Genomic DNA, 27,261 nt, shown 5'->3' on the forward strand with positions numbered 1-27,261 from the left:
AAAACAAAATATGAGTGAAGTTAAACTATATATTGTTTGCTCTGCTAAGGTCCCCCAAAAGAGCACAGAATCAGGATGAGAGCCGTGGGATGGGAGAAAAGGTAACTGCAGAACCAGCAGTCCAGACAAATCAACAGATAAATCTCTAGGTTCTCTAAGAATCTCTAGAATATTAATAACATGTATGTTTCCAGCCACAATATAATTTATAACTAGAGCAACTACAGCAAAGTGACTAAAGTGGTGGTTGTAGGGTAAGGAAATGGAGTCATACATGAAGCAAATCACTATTTAGGATTAAAATGTAGTAGAAGGCTGGGAAAACTAAAGGAAAGGATGTCTAATCAACTTCTTGGGGAAAGAGTATAAGGCTGATCAGAGAGAAGGCAAACTCATCTGAGGGCCTGAAAGGGCTCTTGGATTTTCAGCCACCTGCAGATAAAAGAATGAAATAAAATCAGAATTGTTCCCCCAGAACTGCTTTATAGATCATAGAACTTTAGAGTTAGAAAGGACCTAATGCTTACAAGAAAATGCCAATGATGAAAATATTGTTACATCTATACAGCACTTTACTTCTCTCAAAGTGCTTTCATTCATTTAGTCCTTAAATAAAAATTATGTACCTGCTATCTGCAAGGAACTGCAAATACAGAAATGAGACACCACTCCTACAGTCAAGGATCTTACTTCTAACGATGAGATTTGCTAGGAACAACAGTGTAACAAAAGAACTGCTCTGGAGTCTGCCGAGTATAGGGAGAGCACAGGAAAGGAGCACCTAAGTCTGTCCGGAATCTGATAGCATGCATCTCAGAAGAGGCAGCCCTTGAGCTGGGATTTGAAAGGCAAGTAGAAGTTAGTAGGCTAGCAAGCAGAGAGAGGAATGGTCAAGGCAGGGGGAAGATTATATGCAAACGAATATTTTAAAAGCACAGAATGTTCTGGAAACTAAAAGCAATTCAGCATTGCTGGAGACTGTTATAGGCAGGGAGACCAATAAGAAAGCTACTGAAACCACAGTGAGAAATTATGAGAGTTTGATCTAGGGCAATGACACAAGATACCAGAAGTCAAAGAAGAGGTAGAATCTGCAGAACTGAGAGACCAAATAGATGTGAAAAATATAGGAAAAGAAGAATTGAGAATGACTCCTAATTTTCTGGTTAGGCAAGTGGTACTAGTGAATGCAGGAGTAGACGCCGAGAACAGTGAGATCAAGTTTAAATATGTAAAAATCTGAAGTGCGTGTGACTTATCTAGATGCACAGGTGGGAAGAATTAGTGGATTAAATGAATCTAGAGCTCAGGAAATAAGTTCAGGCTGGAGATACAGATTCAGACATCCTGAATAAATGAGAGTTGAAGCCACAGGTTGGGATGAGACTGCTAGGGAGAATATGTAAGACTGAGAAGGAAAAAAGCAGCAAGGACTCACCCTGGGAAATACTGACATTTAAGAAACAGGAAGAAGAAAAGACTGTATAAGAAATTGAATAGTAGACAGAGAGACAGCATGCAAGATAGCATGGGACAGAATGGTATCTATAGTTTAGCTGCCCAGGATCTGAATATCTTTCCTATTTGGGGGGAATTCCAAGATAAGGGAAGGCAGGCCCATCTTCCTGCTACAGAAGCTGAGAGGAACAGATAGTCCCTCTCGCAGCATTCTGGCATCTAGCTCACAAATACAACCCAAATTCAGCCAATCCAATCCTCCCACCTAGAACTTTGAAAATTAGGGGAATGACACAAAGGTGGAAAATACAATCCGAAATTATTCATGGCACTGTGGCAAGTGTTTATTGGTGGGTGTGCCAACAGCAGCAAGTATTCATTGGAGCCAAGGCCAGAAGCAGTGGTAGAGAAGGTCCAGTGAGCAGTGCCAGTAACAGTCCTCAGCAGACTGGGCCCGTAACATGGTCTTTACTATGTCTTGCCAATCTTAATTTCTGCTCATTTTCTGACCTTTGTCATCCAGCATCCTTTTTTTTTTTTTAAAGGATTGGCACCTGGGCTAACAACTGTTGCCAATCTTTTTTTTTTTTTTCTGCTTTATCTCCCCAAACCCTCCCTGTACACAGTTGTATATCTTAGTTGCAGGTCCTTCTAGTTGTGGCATGTGGGACGCCACCTCAACGTGGCCTGACAAGCGGTGCCATGTCCGCGCCCAGGATCCGAACCCTGGGCCGCCGCAGCGGAGCACGTGAACTTAATCACTCAGCCACAGAGCCGGCCCCCATCCAGCATTCTTATTAAGGCTGTGCACTATCAGTACTCTTCCAAAAAATTTATTTTATGCTTCGGTTAACCAAGATTACACAAAGAACCCTGAGTAGTATAGAATGAGGAGAGAGCATCGAATAGGGTCAAATGGTAAAGAAAGGTCAAGTAAGAGGAAGGCTAAAATGGGCCCACTACATAGGGTAACTAGTAGGTCATGGTGATCTTGGTAAAATTGTTCACGTGTTATCTCATTCCATCCTTACAACACTTTCTGAGGAAGATAAAGCAGGTACTATATCTTTATTTTAAGGACGAAAAAATTGAGGATAAAAAAGGTTAAGAGGATTTTCTAAGGTCATACAGTCCTTTTTACTCCAAGATTGCCTTCAAGAAAGTTATTTTATAGATGCTCATTAAAGGAAATGTTCAATGTCTATGCTAATTCTTATATCAAATGTCAGCTGACACAGCTAATGACCACATATGGTTCCCAATCCTGGTCTTCCAGCTTCTTCAATTTTGGTAAAATAAAGAGGATCCTAACAAAAGCACTAGAATCCTTGTAGACAATCACCCAGAAACATACCTCAAGGAATCTAAGGTTCCTTGCCATCACCCACCCTTTGCTGGCTCATTCAGGGTGTCTTGCTCACTACTTAAAGAACACATCATCAGCCACAAGGACTCCTCAAGTGGAAGAAGGGATCTTCTACCCCTGACCATGAGAACCACTGTGGGAATGAGAGGTTGAGAGCTTTCAAAAGATGATGATTATTTCTCAACTTCATTCCTTTGGGATATGTCACAGCCAGGAAGGGAGAAATTGGAAAAAGCAGCTTTCACAAGATGCCAAATCCATGTCCTAGTCCCAGGGGATAATTAGCCAATGAGGTTTTGTGGAGTTGATGTAATGTTGGCAGAGGCTAACATTTTATGGTTGAACATGTAGCCTCTTGATATTTAGCTACAGGGCTGAGAAGGACGACATCCTGAAAACTCAAGAAACCCGTATCCATAACACCACCACGTAGCAATCTGCATCTTAAAAGTAATTTGTAAACTTTAACTGATCCAACTTTATCATGAATAGTTTACAAGAGCATTTGTTAAACTATACATTTTCTAAATCTTATTTTATATAATTTTTTTGCTAGGAAAAGACATTTCTAAGCACCTCCAAAGAAGAAAGACAATTTAGAAAGCTTAAGTAACAAAAGAAAGAAACTACAAGAAGGGGAAATTTTCCAAGGCACAAAGTCTGTTTGTGGTACTCTAGTCCCCATACCGACACACCAAGTTCAAAGCTGTCTGACGTCCTATGACAATGATTTTTGAAATTGAGTACATTAAGCCAAGAGCTTTCAGGAGCACCACATATCTCACAAAAATTGTCTGTCTTCACCTTAACAGTACATACTCTGAGATGAAGGAGGTAAGAAATCAGTGGGCAGAAAGCAGAAGCATTGAGACACTAACACTCTTGGTTTGAACCAAGCTAGTCATGTTCAAAATGAATACTTGCCATTTTAATAAAACCATTAAGTCCTTTGACTTAAATATGCCAAGATGATCTCCCAAAGCCTGAGATAAAACTTAATACATTAAAAAAAAAACACTTAAATCTCTAATTAATCAGCTGAAACATACACTGCTTCCAAATAAGTGCTAGCTCCTTACTTGAAACAAGAGATGATTTTTGGTTCAATCCTGGGCAGAAGTGTATCTAATGATAGGGATACGAATACTCTGTAGTTCATATGCCTTGACAATTTCACAAAAATTGACAATGACCTTTCTCCAAATGAATGAGTGGGAAAGATGGCAGAAAAAAACAGGATCTCTACATCTTATAAAGGAAGGAGAGAGTCACCCTTAGCAGGATGGTTTGTACTTGCTCTGCAAGAAACTGTTGGATGAGATCTGGACACTGAACGTTCCAGGAGTGGCTTTCTTCTTCCCAGTCTCTCCAATACTTCATGTTCACTTCACTCATTCATTCATTCATCAAGCTAGACAGATGCTGGATATAAAGCGGTAAAACAGGGGCCGGACCCGTGGCGGAGTGGTTAAGTTCGCGTGCTCCGCTTCGGCAGCCCAGGGTTTCGCCGGTTCAGATCCTGGGCTCGGACATGGCACCGCTCATCCAGCCATGCTGAGGCAGCATCCCACATGCCACAACTAAAAATACACAACTATGTACCAGGGGGGCTTTGGGGAGAAAAAAGGAAAAATAAAATCTTTAAAGTGGTAAAACAAAATTAACAATAAGACATAAGATACTTGCCTTCACAGAGTTTATAATCTACTAAGGGAACACACTATACAATCAAAAAAATTCCATAAATGAACATAGAATCTCAAATTGTAAGTGCATGAAGAAAGAGAGAATGAGAAAGAAAGAAAATAATCAGGGAGGGGCACTCTCTGAGACCTGAAGGATAAGTAGAAATAAATAAAGCAGGTTGGAAATAGGAGGGAACGAAGGAAAGAGACGAGGATGGAACCTAGAAAGAAAAAGGGAAAAGAGCAGGTGAAGTTGGATAGATAGACAGGAAGGGATAAAATGGAACCATGCACACTGGGAAACTCGCCTACTATTCCATGAGTCCAAATATTGACTTCAGGAATAGATATTATCTAAGCTCTTACTCTAAACTATCTAAACTAGAATATAAGCCCAATGCAAGTGGGAACCATAAGTTTTTCTAGATTCTCAAATGTCTTTCATGTAACACCTAGCAAATTCTATGAGTACATCAAAAAATATACTTTTTCTTCAAATTTATCAAGACTTTCTAAAAACATTCATACTAACCACCTTGGTTGTGAATAAACATAAATTTAGTGACACTGAGTTAGTTGACGAAAAACCTAACTGCAAGGGATCTTCAGGATAAGGCTGATGGGAGATTATTTGCAAACATCTAATGGTCTGACATAGCAGAAATAAAACTCAGCTATTAAGAAGTTCCTGAAAGCTCTGTACTACAGAGCCCAGAAGAAAAGGGCAAAGGAGACAAGGGACCTTTTTTCTCACCAGAGCCAGCAAGGACCTTTACACGGAGAATGTTCCTTCTCTAAAGATACACAGGTTTAAATTTACTTCCTACCCACAGAAACTATTTGCTACATCGGAAAAAATTTCTAATGCACGTTTATGGCAAGACACTCAAGAGGTTTTGCTTAGTTTCAAACATATGACGCTGGTTTTGGCCACGGGTGTAGAGTCAGAAATCTTACTATACTGTAGTTGAAAATAGCATCCTTTCTAATCCTCATGAACAGCTACAAGAGTCACTGTTAAAAACAGGGAAGCTCCTAGGCAAAGGTTAGGGCTTGTGTGAAAGCATTCTAAATAGAGTTAAATGTAGAAAAAAAGTCATCCCTATGCAGAGAGGAGGTCTAGGACAAGGGAATTTAATATAGATATTCTAAAAGAGGAAAAAGAAGGTTTTTTTGTTTGTTTGTTTTTGAGGAAGATTAGCCCTGAGCTAATTACCACCAATCCTCCTCCTTTTGCTGAGGAAGACTGGCCCTGAGCTAACATCCATGCTCATCTTCCTCTACTTTATATGTGGGATGCCTACCACAGCATGGCGTTTGCCAAGCGGTGCCATGTCCGCACCCGGGATCTGAACCGGCGAACCCGGGCCGCCGAGAAGTGGAACGTGCACACTTAACCACTGTGCCACCAGGCCGGCCCTGTTTGTTTTTAATGATTATGTCATACTTTTCTGAGGAGAGGAATAAGATAGGGAGGGAAGGGGGCAAAAAAAGAGGTAGGATAAGAGAACGGGATAAAGGAACCTAGACAAGTTAGGTAACCTGTCAAGAGCTACTATATAATTATTTGGAGATAAAAGGATTGGAAGTTCACACGCAAAGCAATATAGTGTAGTGGTAAAGACACGTTTCTTATCCACTTTGCCCCTCAATTTCATCATCTGTAAAATGGAATAATGAGAGCATCCACCTCACAGACTTGTTGCAAAGATTAAAAGAGTCAACATAGGCCAGGAACTCGGAACACTGTCTGGCCCATGGCAAATCTTATTTAAGTGTTAGCTACTATTATTTTCTTTTAAATATATTTTTATATTTTTGCTGGAATTGTTACAAAATCCACTTAGAATTCCATACTCTAGAAATGTGTCTCTTACATTTTAGGGTTTGTTTTATTTTGTTTGAATTCTCCTGTTTGGTCTCTACTAGTTTTTAATAGTTTGTTTTTAAAATATAAAGCTGTCTCAACTATGCTTAGGGGAAATAATAAAAGATCTGTCCACCTGTGGAGCAGAATTTTAAATGGGAAATACTCTACCCCTGGGTTTACACATGGTCAGGCCCAAGAAACAAGTGGGGAGAGCAGGGGGAAGAAAATCTCAGGGAGAGAGCTCAGGAGCCACCTGTAGAGCTGGTCTTTCTAACTTAGAGATTATCTTCCAGAACTGTTTCCAAACCTTGAAGGGTTTTGTGTAATATAGCACACTTCCTGGCAAGAGATCAGGGCTTTGAAGAGAGAGGTGATGTAGGTGGGAAAGAGGTTCACACACTTGGCTTTGTTTTTTTAGCACTACCTAGCAATGCTACCTCCTTTTTTCATTTTGCTTACTTCCTTCAAGAGTCATTTTAATTCCAACCTCCTAGTGCCCAAATTAGCTTAAGGTACTCCAGAGAGGAGGTGAAAGGCAATCAACCTGACTTGTTACACCCAATGGAACATTTTTCTGTTGTACATAAAAGGAAAAATGCAATAAAAGTCAATCGAATGTTCCATAAACTTAAAAGAAATTTAGAACAATCACACCCACTCATGGGTTTTGAAAAGCACAGCAACAGAATCATACTAGTTCAGAAGCATATGAGTACAGTCTAACTAAAATTGATTAATCTAATGTCACTTTCTAAACTGACTAGATGAAAAAGGCGGGTAGAAATTAGTAATAGAAGTCAGAGTCCCTAGTTAATTTTTCTAACAGTTGTTAGCTTTATACTAGTAAAAGATAAGAGAGTTTTAACCTGAAGGTCACTTTAAGCATACAATTAGAGATAATTTTATAAGTTTTTAAAATCAATTACTGGAGTTTAATTTAGATAGAATAGAGTTCATCCACTTTAAGCACACAGTTCAATGCGTTTTGACAAAAGTATCACACCTGCATAACCACTGCAACAATCAAGATACACAACACTTTCATCCCTTGAAGTTCTCTTATGCCCCTTTGTAGCTAACTGCTCTTTCCATTTCCGGCCCCACGCAACAACTGATCTGCTGTCTGTCACTCTAGAGAAACGTGGATTTTTTTTCTCATACAATTTTTTTATCGAGATATAATTCACATACTATTCAAGTCACCCATTCAAAGTGTATTAATTCAGTAGTTTTCAGTATATTCCCAAAGTTGTGCAACCATCACCACTATCTAATTCTAGAACATTTTAATTACCCACAAAAGAAACGCATATCCATTAGCAGTCACTCCCCATCCCTGTCCCATCCCCTGCCACGAGGCCCTGACAACCACTAATCTACTTTGTCTCCAAGGATTTGCCTATTTCAGACATTTCAGATAAATGGAATTATACAGTATGTGGCCTTTTGTGTCTATCTTCTTTCCTTTGGCACAATGTTTTCAAGGTTCATCCATTTTATAAAATATATCAGTACTTCATTCTTTTTTATGGCTGAATAATATTCCATTGTAAGGATATACCACATTTTGTTTATCCACTCATCAGTTGATCGGTATTTTGGTTGTTTCCACTTCTGGCTAATGCTGCTATGAACATTTGTGCACAAGTTTTTGTGATGACAAATGTTTCCAATTTTCTTGGGTATATATCAAGGAGTAGAATTGCTGGATGATATGGTAACTATGTTTAACTTTTTGAAAAGCTCCCAAACTGTCTGCATTTTTTAAATTAAACCTTTTATTTTGAGATAATTACAGATTCATATGCAGTTGTAAGAAATAATACAGAGATCCCATGTATCCTTTATCCAGTTCCCCCAATGATAACATCTTGCAAAACTATAGTGCAACATTACAACCAGGACATTAACATTGATACTGTCAAAATATAGAACATTTCCATCACTACAAGGATCCCTCCTGTTGACCCTTTACAGCCACATTTACTTTCCTCCCAGCCCACCCCACCCTTAGCCCCTGACAACCAACAATGTGTTCTCCATATCTATAATTTTGTCATTTCAAGAGTGTTATACAAATGGAGTCACACAGCATGTAACCTTTTGAGATTGGCTTTTCCACTCAGAATAAGTCTCTGGAGAGTCATCTAGGGTGTTTTATGTATCAATAGTTCGGTCCTTAATTTTTTTAAATTGCTGAGTAGTATTCAATAACCTGCATTTTAAAGAATATTATATAAATGGTATCATTCAGTATGTACTCATTTGAGTCTGGCTTCTTACATTCAGCATAATGGTTTTGAAATTTATCCACGTTTTTGAGCATATCAGTAATTTGTTCATTTTTATTGAAAGTAATTTTCCACTTTATGGATGCACCACAATTTATCCATTCACCTGTTGATGGACATCTAGGTTGTTTCCAGTTTGGGGCCATTAAGAATAAAGCTGCTATGAACCTTCATGTACAGATGTGCATACATGTTTCCATTTCTTTTGGGTAAAGACCTAGGAACAGGACTGCTGGGTTATATGGTAAACGTGTTTAACTTTATAAGAAATGCCAAGTTATTTTCCCAAGTGATTATACCATTTTACATTCCACCAGCAGTGTAAGAACTCCCATTGCTCCATATCCTTGTCAACACTTGGTACTGTCAGTCTTTTTAATTTCAATTATTCTAGTGGGTGTGTAGTGGTATCCCACTGTGGTTTTAATTTGCATTTCCCTGACGGCCAATGATATTGAGGATCTTTTCATGTGCTTATTGGCCATTCGTACATTTTTTTGAAGTGTCTGATCAAGTCTTTTCCCATTTTTTATTGGGTTGTCCTGTTATTGCTGAGTTTTAAGAGCTCTTTATATAGTCTAGATGCAAGCCCTTTGTCAGATATATGTATTGTAAATATTTTCTCCTACTCTATGGCTTGTCTTTTATTTTCTCAACGTCTCTCATTTTCTCAACAATGTACAAAGAGGAAAAAAATGTGTTTAAACTTGATAAAGTCCAATTTAAGAATCTCTCTTTTATAGTTCATGCTTTTTGTGTCCTTTAGCTTTTACATTTAGGTCTATGACCCATTTCAAGTGAATTTTTGTGTATGGTACGAGGTAAAGGTCAATGTTTCTTTTTGTTTTTTGTATACAGATAGCCAATTCTTCTAGCATTCTTTGTTTAAAAGGTTTCCTTTCCTGTTTTATAAGCTTTTATTTAAACCAGGGATAGAAAGAAAAATAAAATAACACTACTTTTAAATACTCAAAACCACTGCCATTTTGGCAGAACAGAAAATTCCCGCACCTTCTCCAGCACTTTCCACCTCAGAGAGCACAGGCCTGAGCATCAAGCCCCACTAGCTCACAGAAGAAGTAGTTTAACTACCAGACAACAAGTAAATGTCTTTTTCTGAAGCTATTACAGATGAGTTCACATAGAAGAGAAAGAAGAGAGTGAGCCCTGGCCATTTTCACAAGATGCTGTGAGGTGTGTCAGTTGGTTATGTCACTCATAATTGTTCAGTATGGTTTCAACCAACATCAATAGAAGCAACTAAAATATGGCCTTCAGCAACACAGAGGTAGGACAGGAGGTACAAAGAATAGTGCTTTGAAAATCAGGACATGGGAAGTCCAAGTTATGGGATCTTAGGTAAGTCACTTAACATTCTTTTTTTTCTCCAGTGAGGAAGATTGGCCCTGAGCTATCTGTGCCAATCTTCCTCTATTTTTTGTACATGGGATGCCAACACTGCATGGCTTGATGAGTGGTGTGCGGGATCTGAACCTGCAAACCCCGGACTGCCAAAGCAGAGCATGCAAACTTAACCACTACGCCACCAGGCCGACCCCAAGTCACTTAACATTCTTAGTCCCCAGTGTTCATCGATAAAATGCAGGTTTTGCACCAGGTCATCTCTAAGATCCCATTCCAATTAGACATTCTAGAATACCAAGAAGAAGCCTATTGATTCTTTCTTCCCAAAGTCAAGAAAAATAGCAAAAAAAAAAAAAAAGTGTCAAATTGTGAACATTTATCAAATCCAGAATACTGTACTATGAGCAAGTTTTCTTCTATATCTGTTTCTCATTTTTTCAAATGCTTCCACACTATTTAGACATCATATAATCTTTCCAACCACTGTATTCTCATCTTTCAATTTATGATTTTGACCAGTGCTTACTGCCCAGGAAATACACCAACAAATTCTATTTTATCTGTTCGCCTCAAAAACAAAGTCATTAAAAATAAAATATCTGGGGGCTGGCCCCAGGGCCGAGTGGTTAAGTTCGCAAGTGCTGTGTCTGTGGCCCACGGTTGCATCAATTTGGATCCTGGGTTCAGACACAGCACCACTCATCAGGCCATGCTGAGGCAGTGTCCCACATGGCACAACCAGAGGCACTGACGACAAGAATATACAACTATGTACTGAGGGGGGAGGGGGGGGGACTTTTGGGAGAAGAAGAAGAAGAAAAAAAGAAGATTGGCAACAGCTGTTAGCTCAGGTGCCAATCTTGAAAAAAAATAAATTAAATAAAATATCTGTGGGAACAATACTTCCCAACTTTAATATGCACCTGAGAATCTTATTAAAATTCAGATTCTGATTCTGCAGGTCTGAGGTGGAGTTTGAGATCATGCATTCCTAATAAGCTCCCAGGTGACACAAATGCTACTGGTCCTTGGAATACACTTTGAGTAGCAAGGTGTTAGAAGACTGAGGTCATAGTATCTGTTTGGATAGCCTAATTAATGTTAACACCATAAGTTTTCAATACTCTACACAACAAAATATTTTATAAATTAGTCTTACTTATGGCACTGATTTGAGAATATAATCTAATTGATTCTCAAGAGAATACACTAACACAATGGTTCAGAAAATCAAGGTTAATCTAATTAACATTTTAGTTCTTCAACATAAGCACTCCAAGTCCTACTTACAAGGCAAAGATAAGGCAATATGAATTTTAGCTTTCTGATAGAGTAGATGGATTGTTAAGAGGATTTTCACACCATCCCCTGGGGTCAAAGAACAAAATATATTAGAGAAATGTACTTTCAAATCATTAAAATATTTTATACCAATGCCACTATTTTATGCCTAAGAGAACTCAGATTATTCCTAACCATCAAAAACAAAGAAATAACTTAGTATGGTTTTAGTTTCTTAAAAAACTTCCAAAAGGTTGAGCACACTGAGAGTAAGTTAGCATGCACAGGAAGGATCTACAGCTCTTCCAAGAACATGGCCTAACACAAACACTGCAAAGATAAATTTCAATAAATCTTACAAAATAGAAACAAACGCACAAGTGTAAAAGGGATTTACACAAACTAGACTGGTCAGAGAGAAGAGGTCGATGGGAAGGAGTGCCTCCTTACCGCGCACTGTTTGGTCAGCGGAGTGCTCTGACTGCAGAGCTCTCAAATCAATAGCTCTAGCTCCTAATCCAAGACTCAAACTTCCAGCCATTTTCTCCCTCTTTTAACCTACATGTGTATGCACACACACATTATTTAATACGAGTTTTTATTTGAATACAAAAGAAATGTAAGCTTACGATAGAAAATTATAAAGACACAGGAAAACTCAAAGGAAGGAAAAAAATACGCTATGAAATCCCACTACCCGGAGACAGCTATTATATTCTAGTGTATATCCTTACAGTCATTTTTTTTAGGATTACACGGATAAATGGTAAACATTTTCCCACATTTTTAAATAATCTATGACTACATTAGTATCCAATCACATGAATGTACCATAAGTTATTTAACCAATCTCCTACTGTTAAGATTTAGGTTGTTTCTGTTTGGTTTTGATTTTTTACTATTAAAAATAATACGCCACAACTAGAAGGACCCACAACGAAGAATATACAACTATGTACCAGGAGGCTTTGGGGAGAAAAAGGAAAAAAAATACAATCTTAAAAAAAATAATAATAATAATACTGCTATGAGCATCTTTATATATAAATCTTACGTATCTTTTAAAATTTCCTTAGGACAAATTTCCAGAAATACTTCAAGGTTAAAGAAGAAACATATTTTTAAAAATTTTTATGAGTTGCCAAATATCAAGAGAGCTGTAGCAAGGTGTCAGAATATCCAAGGAAGAAATTTAAAACAATGATCTGCATCTAATAGTATTCAAAATCCCAACAACAAAAAACAAACCAACCACAATAACATCAAAAACATAAACCACTTAGTATGTGCCAGGAATTGTTATAAGCATTTTACATATATTAATTCATTTAATACTTACAACAATTTCCTGGGGTTGGTATTACTAGCACTGCCATTATTATCATTATTTTACAGATGAAGTAACGGACAGGTTAAGTAATTTGCCCAAGGTCACATAGCTAGTTAGTGGCAGAGCTAAGAAACCTGGGTTCCGAAATCCATGATTAAACACTATTCCTACTATTCTCAAGCTTTTTGATATCAGGACTTCTTTACTCTCTTATAGTTATTGAGAACTTCAAAGGGCTTTCGTTTATGTGGGTTATATCTATGAACATTTATCACATAAGAAATTAAAACTGAAAACATTTAAAATATCTACTTCTTTAAAAAAAGCAATAAGCCCACTACATATTAACATAAATAACATATTTTTATGAAAAATAACGATTATTTTTCTAAACGAAAAAATAGGAAAAAGAGTACCATTGTTTTACCATTTTTGCAAATCTCTTTAGCATATAATTTACTAAAAGATGGCTGAATTTTCATACATGATACTGCGTTCAATCTGTGGAGATATTGTACATCATGTAGCTCTGGAAAACTACACTGTACACTCATGAAAGGACAACAGCAAATAATATTTTAGTATAAATATATAAAAAGTTTTCATCTCACACCCACTGAAAGGTCTCAGGGATGCCCAGAGCCCCAGACCGCTCTTTGAGAACCACTGCACTAGTTAGGGTAGTGCATGCTATACAGAATGGGTGAAAGGCATGGTCTCAGAAACATACTTGCTTAAAACATATTCCAAAGTTTTTTCTAAGTCACTTATTCAAGAATTATTATTAAGTGCATACTATGTGCCAGGTACCCTTATAAGTACTGGAAACACAGCAGAAAACAAAAGAGAGAAAAATCCCCCGCTTTGAGATATTTATATTCTAGTAGGGAGAGACAGCAGTAACCAATAACCAAACAAATCATGCGTTCTGTCAGATGGTAAGTGGTATGAAGAAAAATAAAAGATGTCACTGAGAAAGTGACATTTGAACAAAGATCTGAAGGATATGAAGGAGCAAGCCATGAGGCAACCCAGCAAAGAGTGCCCCAAGTAGAAGGAATAAAAAGTACAAAAGCCCTGAAACAGGAGTATTCCCTAAGATTTGCAGGGACAGCGAAGAGCCGGTACAGCTGGGACAGAATCAGTGAGAGAAGAGGTAAGGAGATGCAGTCAGAGAGTTACAGGGCTGGGGGCGGATCAGGCAGAACCTGGGAGGTACTCTAAAGACTTGGGTGTTTTCTGTGAATGGGAACCACCGGCAGGTTCTATGTGAGGAGGGATATGATCTGACTTTCATTTCAAATGGATCCATAAGTTAAGTAGCAATTATAGTAAAAAACCTGAATTTAAATATCTGTTTCATCTCACTATGTGTCCTGAAGCCTCTCTGAGCCTCAGGTTGCCCCTCTGTAAAATGTGAAGATACAGATACCTTAAAGAGTTGTTGCGAAGATCAAGTAAGATAATATACATAAAAACACTTTAAAATTATGACACACTACAAAAATTTCACTACTCAGTTTATTTTCACTATGTAATTGCCATGTATTCCTCTTTTCTAAGCCCTCCGTACTCACTCAACTGCCACCACCACCTCATTTATGTGACTCAGCCATGAGATTATGGATGCCCCAGACCCCTGACACCATGAGTTCAGCCTGATACTACCCTTTAGTTTGTTGAGAGTAACGCTGAGAAAGTTGTTTTCTGTTGTTAGTATTTTTTCCTTGTTATTATAAAGAAAATCTTTTCAAAAATAATGCATGTGGTAATCATAAAAGTAAAGTTCCAAAAAAAACAAGACTGTATGAGACTCATCTTTATTTAATTTGGCACTGTTGTAATAAAGCTAAAACTGTGGTTCATGGTCTTGACAGCTTGCCTCATTGAAAAGGAAACAAAAGGGGGGAAAAAAAGATAGAGACAGGCAGATTAATTCAAATTCCTTTGATCTGGGTCCTAACTCTAAGGGGACCCCAGATAAATCAATGAGTCAGAAAAAGGGCAGTAAGATATAATCCAGAATACTGATGACACCAGCTGTCTGTCTGCCTACCTGTCTTCTGAGATCACCATCAAGGTATGAGATCATCCCCCAGGCCAGAGAAGGCAGGGCAAGATGGAGGTCCCCCAGAAATCATGGGGCCTGCAGCATCTGATTCCACTGCTCAGGGGCAGGAGGGTGGACATCCCAGCACTGGTTTTTATCTCCACGTCTTAAGATGTGAGTCAGTCTGAGTAGTGATAGAAACCTGCAATGGAAAAACCCAAGGAAAACCAAGATCTCCGGGGAAAATTATAAACAATCTCATACATCAAAGTTCTCTGATGATTTCTTTGTATGTTACAGCAGAAAGACCACTCCATGGGAGTAAGGAAACAAACTGTCCTTCCATCTCTGCCACTAATTAATTATGTGACTTCAGGAAATAAATTTACCTCAACAGGCCAATTTCTTTATGTAAATAAAGGAGAGAACAAGAAAATACCTAAGGTTTCCTTTAAGCTCTAAAATGTCTCAAATATAAACGAAAATATGTTTTTTAAAAGCCCACATTAATATTTAGAGTATGAAGAGATCCAAAGAGCAGGTATTGCTGAAGGTTCTAAAGTTTTCACCAGCTCTATAGACCCCCCAAGTGATGTGAACGCAAAGAGAGGGCCCTCCTTTAAAGAGTTAACATATTACCAAAAAGAGCAAAAGTTGTCTGCCCACCATCTTATTCAATCTTATTTTTATTAATTACTACTCCCTTCTCTTCAACTCATACTATTATAAAACACACAGTTCAGAGGCAAACTGTAACGATGAGGGAACTAGAAGTTAAAGAAATATGCGGGAATTAAGTACATAGACATCAAGAGAGTAAATGGACTGAGGAAACACTTTTAAATTATCAATTATTAATTAATTAATATTTTTGAGTAGGTAGCATGCATGTGGTACAAAACATAAAATATTCAAAAGGTATATACGGTTAAAAGCAAACAAAAACATCTTCTAAGAGATAAATCAAAGAAGGCACTTAGAGGCCTTCAATGTATTCATTGTGTTCTATTTCTTAGGTTGGGTAATGGGTCCAGGGGTTTGTGGACTCCACATATTGCTGTAATATGTATTCTACAGATTCCTTCACATTTATGGGGTATCTCATAATGATAATAAACTTAAAAGAGAGCTCAACTGTTCTGCGGAACAAAAAGTTTCTTCCATCCCAAGCCCCGAGCTCTCCATCCTCCTTACCTGAGGTAGTCACTGTTACCAGTTTTTCATGGTCCTTCCAGAGATGTCCTATACATAGATAAATAGATCCTCCCAGAGATATCCCATGCATAGGAAAGTAGGGGGAGTAGGGTGTGTTGGAGTGTGTGTATCTAGGTATGGTGTGTGTGCACGTGGGTGGGTGGGTATGTGTACATAGGCGCACAAGAGAGACAGAGAAAAAATAAACAGACTGCCTAACTGTGCCTCATTAAGATCAGATGTATGTCATAGGACCAAAACACACCTAGGGAACTGCTTCAATCCTTTTCTCTACAACAGAACTCTGTCCCACTGTGGCAGAGTTATGAACTAAGAAGAAGACTACACCGGCTAGATGCACAGACAGGGCCTGCCTGGTGAAAGCCTCAGCTATTAGCAGTCAAGAGCTGAGCCCCAGCACTGCTCTCTTCTAAAATATACCAGAGTCACTGCTGTGCCCTAATATTCCCTTAGTCTTAGCTTCCGAAATCCCAAATGTCCACCTCAGATAATTAGTTTTCTAATCACAATATCTTATACAGGTTTCCATAGTGGTGACAGATGCTTTAAATCCTCTAATCGTGGCTTGATCAGAACACAGATTTAGCAATACACATCAAAGGAAGACAGACTGGGCATACTGCACATCCTAAGATGTGAAAGAATTTCAATTTTGAAAGCCATGCTTTCAACAGCACCTGCTTTGGGCAAAGATTGGCTAAGATACAGGACGGTGGTTAGAGTATTTCTTAATGCGAGAACACATCGCAAAATATTTCGATAAAATCTTGATTGAAAAGGCTTATGCCTGTTTATTAGGGAAAGTATGCCAAACCAGATTTCTTCATTCATTCAAAAAAAAAACACCAAAGTTCTACCATGTGTCAATGTCAGGAGCCAATATACAGATGAATACATTGCTTCTGAGAAGCTAATAATCTAACTAGGGAAACATGTAAAAATGATAATTAGTCTACATTGGAAAGGTGGTCCTGCAGGAACAGAGAGGAAGAAAGGCTGACTACTGAGAGAGGTTTCACAGAAAGGTAGCAGCTGAACTGGATCTCAAGGGGTCAGTAAGAGACCACAGGTAGTGATGAGGATGAAAGTCTTTAAGTGCGAGTATGCCCCACCAAAATCTCCAAGCTCCAAATACTAAATGAAAACTGTCAACAAATACACAATGTACCTTGCTATAATATTCAGTATCCTAAAGTTTAACTTAGGGTAAAGACTTTGCATCTTGAATCTTGTCTAAAGGGGTTTAATTACTTTAAAAAGCTTATTAAACAGAAGTTTCATCTATAAAGCATATACACTCATGCAGGTCAAAATATTTTATTGCTAGAAAACCTAGGGCTCACATAAATAGTCTAAAAGCTTTGACTTTTTAGAAAGAATGGTTGGCTTTTAGTTTATTAAGACTTCATAACAGATGCTTTTTCATCTCCTATCATAAATACAGCTGTCATATTACTGTTACAATCCAGCATAATGGCTACAGCTTTAGAAGAAAACAGTAACGATTTTACACAACCAACACATTATTAAAGTTTCAGAACACTTAGGAACCACAAGTACTAGAGAAATCAGCCTGCTATTACTCCTTCCTGTATCTAATTTTCTCTAATTTTACGAAAACAGGCAAAAGAAAGAGGTTCACATACATACTATTCTCTGCAGACCTTTCATTCTACCTGTATCCAAATTCTTGTCAATTTCATCCATAAGTGTCTACATACTATTATCCTTTGAAAGTTTTATGAAGTAGCTGGTCCAACAGATGGGTGGCTAGCCCTACCCAACATATGCCATAGGAAAAATAGCTCTTAGGCAAGACAAGAAAATGTTAAGTCCCTTTCCCTTATCCAGCCATGAACAGTGAGACTCCCTTAGGGGAAAGCAAACAATCCTTTAACTTTTATTTTATTTATTTATATTTTTTTAAAGATTGACACCTGAGCTAACATCTGTTGCCAAACTTCTTTTTCTTCCTCTTCTCCTTCTTCTTCTCCCCAAAGCGCCCCACTACATAGTTGTATGTTCTAGTTGTAGGTCCTTCTGGTTGTGCTATGTGAGACACCAATTCAGCATGGCTTGATGAGTAGTGCCGTGTCCGCACCCAGGATCCAAACCGGCAAAACCCTGGGCGGCTGACGCAGAGCACGGAAACTTAACCGCTTGGCCACAGACCTGGCCTCCTTAACCTTTATTTTAAAAAGTTACTGGACTGAGATGATCTCTAAATAACAAGGTGATCAAAGAAAGGAGAGGGTTCAAATGCTAATGGCTACTCCTTAAGATAAAATATGCATTTGCCCACATACAGTAGAGAACTAGAATACAGAGCAGAAAAAAAATCCAAGTCAGTTTAATTGGGAGCTATTTTATCAAAGACAGATGGGAAACATTCAGATAAGCATACTATCTTGTTTAGAACACAAAGTACAACAGATCTGGGGGAGGAAAAGGAAACGCCACCTGGAACACATAGCATATATGAACAGAAAACTCAACTAATAAATGACTCATCATGGTCTTATTTGTAAAACCAGAAAGAAAAGAATGGTAGGGGTGTCTTTCCTCTTTGACCCTTCCCTGTCCATAAAGCTTAACCTGATAGCATCTGATCCTGTCTTCAGATGGATATCAACACACAATGAAGTGTTCCCCAAGGAGAACAGTAAGACCAATTCTGCCACAGACACTATGTGCCAGAACCAAGAAGTCTCATCCTGCTTTGAATGAAGGCCAGTGGATAGGAAGAGGTCCCCAAATGCCACTTGTATGAATCTTTCAAGATATGGTCTGAAACAGGAAAACACTACAGACTACATTTTAGCAGAAGTCTAAAAATAACAAAAGAACATTCCCTATTTTTAGATATCTAACTTAAGTTTAAAAATACTAAAAGTAAAAGAAACCATTAAAAACAAAATGGAATTTAAAATGTTTTAAAAAACACTTTTGAATTGGGAAAACTGTTTTTAGAGACAGAATTTTAAAAATCTTATATTCTTTCCGTTGACTGCCTCTTTGCTCTAACTTTCCCATCTCCAAAACTTAGAGTTCCAATCCAATGTGTTATCAAGAGCATTTCCAAAGTACCAAAAGATGATATAGAATGGTTACACCACAAAAGAGAAAGAACAGCTAAGGAAAAATTTTAAAACACGCTTTCACAAAGAGACATAAAAATAGAGTGTAGATTAGTGATTAAAGACTGTAACGTATAAAACAGCAAAAGCAATTTAATTATCCTTCATCAAAAGCAGCACCACTGACAATAAAATACTTGATTAAAGAAGGCAAATTGGGTTTTTCTCTCACATAGGTCTCTCAGACTTAAGGCCAGTAAGTATCAATTCAAAGCTACGTCTGAATAACTTGAATTTATGATTAGAAAAAAATTATTGTTTTTATAATAAAAACCTGAAAAAGCAGTACATTTACTGGACAATTGATGTTTACCCCCATCCATCTTCCTCCCCTTCTCCATCCAATCCTAGCACAAATATGCCAAACCTTTTTAAAGAAACCTATGGCAAATAGGATATGAAGAAATATGGGAATTACCGGACTGCACAGCCATCATTAACATCTCAGGCTCCAGCAGAGTCATGACAAAATCTTCTCAGAAACAACAGCCCACAAATAGAAAGAAGAAATTCAGTCACAGAAGAAAGATGCTGTCTTCAGAAGCTACCAAAGCTTTCATAAATTCAGTCTCGTGCCTTATGCCCAAATCAGACTGGGAGAACTCACTCCTCTTCTCAGTGCAGTTACCAATTTATCCACCCTTCAGGCAAGTCAAGATGGCACAGAGTTGAATTACTGCCGACAGGAAACCAAAAAGTGCTCAAGTTAAGACATATGAAGCGCGGTTAGAACAGTGAGTGAGCTCCTCCCCTTGCCATTCCTCTCTGGGGGAGGGGAGAGACCTACAGAGAGAGACCTTCAGAAAACAGATCAACTGCTTTTTCTTTTTTCCTCTTTTTTTAAGAAGACAAGATGAGGTTTTGTTCAAAACCTTAGTACAACAGACTCTGCTACTAATGCAGCTTAGAGTAACAGATTAAACACAATCCAAACAACTCAATCTTGTGAAAGAAACAGCCCAATTACTGACCCATTAATGGGAGGTGGGGATGGGGATTAGGCACATACACACACACAAATAAATATGTACAGTGAGTTAGTTTTCTGAAAAAGAGCTCCAACGGCTTTTCATTTGTGATATTTATAGATAACAGGCTAAGGAAGTTGAATATTTAACTACAGAAGCTGAACTATTTCTCCACCCCTACTCCAATTAAAATATCTGTTTCAAAAAGTCATCTGAATCCATTCCTGGACTGTAATCTGTCTTTCAGATCTGCCCATCCCCTGAAAAAGCCCCTTACTTGTGCCTGTGTAAGACATGCGATCTGTGCATAGACAGCTGTTATCTGACTTTTCTACAATGCTTTATGATCTTGCTGGATGTATGGAACACAGAAGACAGTTCCAATATATGCGAATTTCCCTTTCCTGATAAAGAAACCAACTCTTTTTCCACTAGCACAGAGCAGGAACTTCTGAATAAGAATGAACATGGGCATTTTACTTTCCATTGCAAAAACAAAAACAAACTAAAATCCTTTCAAATTATAGCAATTTTCATTTATCCAAAATTAAAAGCCCATTCATTCCCTTTACAGTACTTTTTACTAACTGATATTCATAATAAGGATATTAAGATGCCTTAGCACATTTGACTGATTTTTAGATAGCTGAAAACTAGAAATCCATGTTTGGTATATTTAGCTAGAATTCCTCCATCTTTCTGGTTATGTAGCAGTCTGTATCTTGAGAGCCTACTGCTGCAAACTCAGCCCAGCAAATGCCTTAATGATTACATAGTCAAACAAATGATAAATGAGAGCACTCAGAGACCTTAAAAGAGAAAATAATCTCAGAATGATTGAGAGCAATATTCTGTTATTAGAAAAGAGAAAGCAATGCAGATTTGGGGTGGGGGAGATTCTGTGGAGGAGAGAAAAACTTCCTTTCTTTCCCACTCCAAGAACATCTTGTTTAGAAGAAAAGCCAGAAAAGCTCTATATAGAACTGTGGGAATGACTCAACAGGCAACGGAGTGGCAGCCAGTGTGGGCTAAATGCTGCTCCAGGAAGACAGAAGCATTCTCACTGGCCCCTCTGGCAACCAAGCTCTCAAACTGCCATACGAAAAATGCATAAATTTCAACTCTCAGAAGACATGATAGTCTGGTCAGAGGTTAGCAACTAAAGGAAAAGCATCCCTCAAAGGTTGAGTCATTCCTGCGTCCCTGTGTGGACCATACAATTTGCTGTGTGAGGGTTTTTCAAGTGAAACAAGTTCTCACAGTTCTGTACCTCTGGGGAAATAAAATACAAATGATAAGATTCCTGCACAGAAGATCGTAGGAAGGGCAGAGGGCTGCTTCCCTGCTGCCCAAACTTCTCTCTGCTGTAGAAGAGGGCTCCGACGCCACAGCTGCCGATACGCCAGCCCCACGGACATACAGACAGTCACACGGTGGCGGGAACAATCACACATCACATTTCAAATCATCTGTTAACTTTTTCACAGCAATTCCATATCCATTATCTCATCTGTACTTTGGGATAAAATGAGCTAAAGAAAAGAAAAACAATTTTTAAAATAGAAATCTAAAAAATTAATCTTTAAAAAAGGAAACAACAAGCAACAATCTGACTACTGCTAAGCTTTTGCCTTTACCCTGAAGGATATCAGCACAGCAACAGAGTCACTGGGAAAAGTGGCTTTACGTCAGGTTTCACACTTCTAAAAGTCTGACTCCTGTGGCAGCTTCAGTTCCACTATTTTCTGTGCAAAGGAGCAAAATTTCATACACAGAAAACTAAAATAAGCTTTGACAAGGTCTCTGCACAAGTAAACATGATTTTCAAGTTACTGGCACCAAGGAATGAAGAGTAATGATCTTAATTTGCAATAAAATGAAAGCTCTTTTACTTTTAATCATAACTCTTCAGTTAATCAACACAAATTGAATATGAGCCACAGTTTCTACTAACCTACTCTAGAGGGGCCTGATACTGCAGGATACCAATATAGTTTATTCACCAGGCTTTCTCACCCCTAAAGACTCCCAAAGGCCTTTAATGTTCATAATCAAGAGGAACTAGACAAGTTCTGATCCCACTTGACTTTCCTACTGGATTTGTCATAGCCTCCATGCTCTTCTTAAAACTTATTATTTCCTTGATTTTCTTAAAAATCCTACTTTCCTAACTCTTTGACCTTTCCTCTCAGAATCCTAAGTGGCTCTTCTTTCTTTGCCCCTCTCAGGGACACTCCTTTCCCCCTTTTATAGTCTCCCTGGGCTATCTCATCCTTTCTTGAGATTAACTATCACTTACAGACTGATCCATCGCTAGCTCTGACTTCACCTGTCAGCTACCAACCATGCATGTCTACCTGGCTATCTTAAACTCAATACGTTCAAAAGCAAACTTCCAGTATCATCACCCTGCACCAACCCCTCCAGATATACTGCTTCCATTTTCCTTATCTTAGGTAACAGTATTCAGGGCGCAAACCATAAATTTAGACTCCCCTCCCTCAGCCCTAAACATCTAAGCATAACTAATTATCTCCTAACATATTCCTCAAATCCATCCTTTCATTCCATCCCTATAGCCAGTGCTTTATTTCAGGTCCTTAATATTTCTTGCTTGGAGTATAGCAACAGCTTTTTAAAAACATTATAGAAAAGTTCAAACATACACAAAGGTAGAAAGGAATGGCATAATAAGCTATTTAAGTAGCCTGCCACTTAGCTTCAGAATTTATCAACACACGGTCAAACTTTTTTCATCTATTCTACCCCACATACACAAAGTACCCAGCCAACACTGAATCACTGTGAAGGAAATTCTAGGCATCATCTAATTTCATCTTTATTCTGTATATCTAAAAGATAAGAACTAATTTTTTAATATAACAATACCATTATCACACCTAAATTTTTAAAAATCCCTTTATATCATCAACTATCAATGTTCAAATTTTCCCAACTGTCTCATAAATTTCTTAGACTTGATTTATTCAAATCAGCGTCCAACAGGGAAAACATGTTGTAGTTCACTGATGTGTCTCTTAAGTCTCAATCTATAGATTCCCCCTTCCTCTTTTTCTTTTGTTATAGCTTATTTGTTGAAGAAATCAGGTTGTTTCCCCACATTTTGGATTTTGCTAACTGTATCCCCATGGTGCCATTTAACATGCTACTCTAACCCCTATACTTCCAATAAATTAGGAGTTAGATGCAGAGACTTGATCCAATTCAAGTTAAAGTTTTTCACAAGAATATTTCACAGGCGGTAGTGTGTACTTCAGTGATAGCTTCTTAACTGTGCTCCTTCTCTCCAGCCTTGCCTCTATTAAAAAAAATCCTTGTTACCAACTAATTATTATTTATTCTTCAAAACTTAGTTTAAGTGCAGCCTTCTCGAGAAACCCTTCCCTGATCCTGGCACTCTCCCCACCCTCCCTATTCCCTCCAGGGATAATGTTAAATACCCCTCATTTATGTTCCCCCAGAACCTGTGCCCACCTCTATTATTGCTCTTTACCAGATGGCTTAATGCCTCTGCATTAATAGATCTAGCACAGGGGCCAGGTTAAGTTCACGTGCTCCGCTTCAGTGGCCCAGGGTTTCGCTGGTTCGGATCCTGTGCACGGACATGGCACCACTCATCAGGCCATGCTCAGGCGGCATCCCACGTGCCACAACCAGAAGGACCTACAACCAGAATATACAACTATGTGCTGGGGGGCTTTGGGGAGAAAAAGGAAAAATAAAATCTTTTTTTAAAAAAATAGATCTAGCACAGTGTCTGACATGTGACAGCATTCATAAAGGTACGCCAAATGGAATGGAAAGCTCTATTTACTGCAGAAAGTTCTAACAGCAGGGGAAAAGTTCATAACAACAAAAGAATCCCTACCTACCAAGAAGAGGCAGGGAGTCTGCTACAATTTTCACTGGAACACATGCTGAAGGTATTATAATTTAGGAAACTACATGAAGAAGACTAAAATTATCCACAACATTGAAGTACAGGGTTAACATAAATAAGGACATTCACAATAATAACCTCAGGAATATTAAGTGCTAACGACAATGAAAATGCCCGAATTGTAGGCAATGAATAGGAGAAACCAGAGGAACAGAGCCTAGCTTACCTACAAAACAGGCAATCCTTTAACCATCGAAAGCTGTCAACCTAAGAACTGATACCATTTCTACGGTGGACTGTAGCATAGGCAGGTATACACAGAAATAACAAATGTCTTTTTATGATCTCTGTGGGATTTCAGAAAACTGAAATGTAATCTAGTTCCTATGTCCATTTCTGATTTGGGTTCTCACAAGTGCATGCAGTTTACTGAGGTTTAGCTCTACAAAAATCTAATGATCATACTGAAATTTTACAGGCTCCAACCAGTTAAGTCTCTCTCCCAGAAACCTGGTATTGGGCAAAGTGAAAACACCCAAAAGACAACATAACCCAGTATCCAGGCAAGTCTCTACAGGTCCTGGGCAGCCTCCTTTTCCTATGACGACAATCTACTACTGATGAAAAACTCAGTCAAGACCTGCAAAGCTGGAAGGATCCCACACTATCACAGGTAAGCTATTCCTTGGCCTCAGGATAGATGAAAGCTGTATTTTCAGCTAACTCTTCAAAGTACAGTAAATATTAAGGGCTGTAATGCCATAAAGATAAACAGCCAACTCATTCATACTGTGTGTCTGAAATATTGTCATTCTGCAGTATCAACGCCAATGGCAGCACAAAGACAAGGACGAAGCAGACTGACACTACCTCTGCCCTCAAGGGCCTTATAATAAAGTAGGGCAGAAAAATCTCTAACCAACAATTAAAGAAAGAAAAGAAAAAAATGAAGTGCTAAGTAAGAGCACAATGAGCTAAACACATGTAAAAGCGGCAGCGATTAGTTCTGAAGGAGGATGGCGTGAGCTAGCTCTTAAAAAATACAGGCACCAGAGTTTCCAAATTCCCAACTCCACAGACTTGTATATCCACGAATGACAAAACAATAAAGCTAAAAGAAGCATGGTCTCGACCTAATCCATCCCTTTATCCAGAGTATTGTACAGACAGTGAGAGACATATAAGAAACTCTTCCACAAATTCCTGACAAGTGGTTCCGAGTCTGTTACTAGAGTACTTGTGGAAGAATCTTAAAAATAAAGTTTTAGTGGGCAAGGAAATGAACTGAATGGTCAAAACCAACGAAATACCCACTAGCTACGAACATCTAGGGAAAGGTTCTTCCTTACTAGTTATCAAAGAAATACAAATTCAAGTGAAAACATTTCATCTATCACATTAGCAAAGTCTCTTACAAATGAGACTAGCAATGCTAGTAAGTGACCCAGGCACTCATACAGGGTAAGAGAAGCAAAAATTGGTAGGCCACTTTGGAATGGAATTGGACAAGGTATTTCTCAGGAACCTCCATTCTTAACGAGGCCCACAAAGGCTGCGTGATCTGGTCCCTAACTATCTCCTTACCCCACATCACCTTCTCTCACTCCCCCACTGACACACTGGTATTCTTTCAGTTCTTTTGTGCCAAGTTTTCCCCAATGACCCTTGCCTGTGCTTGTGTCCTTTCCCCTTTCCCCCAGCCTTCACACACTATTTCCTCTTTGCTTTGTTTGGCCAACCACTGAATGAGCTTGGGCTGTCAGCTTAAATGTCTCTCACTCAGAGAGGCCTTTCCTGACCAGTACCTCCACCTAAAGTAGAACTATCACTATTAGATTCGCTATTCTGTTTGAACAACTTGTGTTTTTTTTCCCCAAAGCACTTACCAAAGTTTGTAACTATGAGTTGCCTTGTATAACTCTTTGTTTAATCTTTCTTTCACTAACTGTAAATCCCATGACAATGAAAACTTTATCTGACTTCCTCCTTACTGTCTCTCCAATACTTAGCATACAGATGGTGCTGAATAGTCACTGAATAAATTTTTCAACATTAAAATGGTCAAATTCTTTAAGCGAATATTTCCACTTCTCTGGAAATAATGCAAAATGAAGAAAAGGCTTTAAAAGATGTTCATCCAAATATTAGTATAACTTTGAAAAATAGGAAATAATTCAAATATATAATCAGGGAGAAATTAAATAAATGATGGTATGGAATGGAATGTTATACACCCATTAAAAAGGCTACGTTATAAAAATATTTCAATGCCATATGGAAAATCTTAAGCTACAATGCTAAATGAAAAAAGCATAGTATTAGCTCAGTTATTTTTAAAACATACATTTTAGAAGACTGCAGGCAAGTAAACCATATGCTAATAGCAATTTTCTCCAGGAGATAGGATCCAATGGGAGGTTTTTTCACTTTTTATTTTTTTTAAGAGGGAGATTCTATCTGTTATCTGTTCTCCAGGAGCCTAGCACAACATTCGATGAATACATAAGAATGGGAAATTCATTATTTCTGAGCGCTGAGATGAAGCAGGTTGTGAAATCTCTCAGCCACATTATAAACAGAATCACTTAATGAACTGACATGCTTAAGATTTGGGCATTTTTACATTGACTGGGAGACCTCATCTAGAAAATCCTCAACAACCAGGCTTCCTGAGGAACATAAGCAACAAATCTCTTTCCTTTCCCGAAGAAAATACTGTAATTTGGATCAGCAACTGCCCACTCAAATTTTTACTTCTTCCAGAAGTTAATTAGTACCTCCTGTGCAACGCTGAAGCATGAAAGAATACAGTGCATACCCTTAGAGAAAAAGAATATATTATCTGCCCTTTCTTCCACAGGCTATACATGTGGAAAACAAATGAGCACTTCCTAAGTTTTACTCAAAGGATGAGAAAAGCCTATGAAGGGGGAAAGAGTATGTCATTTTAACTCTCATTCTCTCTTGCTTATTTCTCTTTACGTAACTCTTCCCACCCCACACAGCATAGCTGGTAACAGACACATACAAACTGTATCTGTTGTTTCTTTCAGAAAAACATATGGGATCAGCAACAACAGTTAGAAAATGAAATTTTTTAAAAGAATAACACAACAGCATTAAAATATATGAAACCTCTAAAAATAAACCTAACAAACTACAGGGAAAATTATAAAATTTCATTGGGAGACCTTATAGAAAATCTAAATAAATGGAGATATATACCATGTTCACGGTATAATATTCTAAAGATGTTAATTCTCCCTAAATTGGCTTATTTGATTTAACGCAATCCCAATCAGAATCCCACAGTAGTTTTAAAATTCATATGGTAATGGAGAGGA

At 38.1% G+C, this 27,261-nt stretch overlaps 1 protein-coding gene and 1 long non-coding RNA gene across 10 annotated transcripts in view; one reads left to right on the forward strand and one right to left on the reverse strand.

The window, feature by feature from the left end:
- Positions 1 to 25,040, forward strand: part of LOC138921140 (uncharacterized) — a 45,508-nt gene extending 20,468 nt beyond the window's left edge. Inside the window, exons 2-3 of the long non-coding RNA XR_011433452.1 lie at positions 24,396 to 24,590; positions 24,737 to 25,040. This is a non-coding gene — a long non-coding RNA (uncharacterized lncRNA). The remainder of the gene's footprint in view (positions 1 to 24,395; positions 24,591 to 24,736) is intronic.
- MRTFA (myocardin related transcription factor A) overlaps positions 1 to 27,261 on the reverse strand; it is a 194,201-nt gene that overhangs the window by 71,461 nt on the left and 95,479 nt on the right. Inside the window, exon 1 of one of the 9 annotated variants that reach the window (XM_070253663.1) lies at positions 19,467 to 19,788. The exons of 6 other annotated variants lie outside the window; for them this stretch is intronic. In XM_070253663.1, coding sequence (XP_070109764.1) covers positions 19,467 to 19,512 — 46 coding nt within the window. In that variant the 5' untranslated portion in view covers positions 19,513 to 19,788. Of the gene's footprint in view, positions 1 to 14,702; positions 14,899 to 19,466; positions 19,789 to 27,261 lie in introns of those variants that run through there. 2 more of the 9 variants (XM_070253662.1, XM_070253671.1) reach the window with 2 other exon arrangements.

This window comes from Equus caballus, chromosome 28, assembly GCF_041296265.1.
Source record: "Equus caballus isolate H_3958 breed thoroughbred chromosome 28, TB-T2T, whole genome shotgun sequence".
NCBI classification, from domain to species: Eukaryota; Metazoa; Chordata; class Mammalia; order Perissodactyla; family Equidae; genus Equus; species Equus caballus.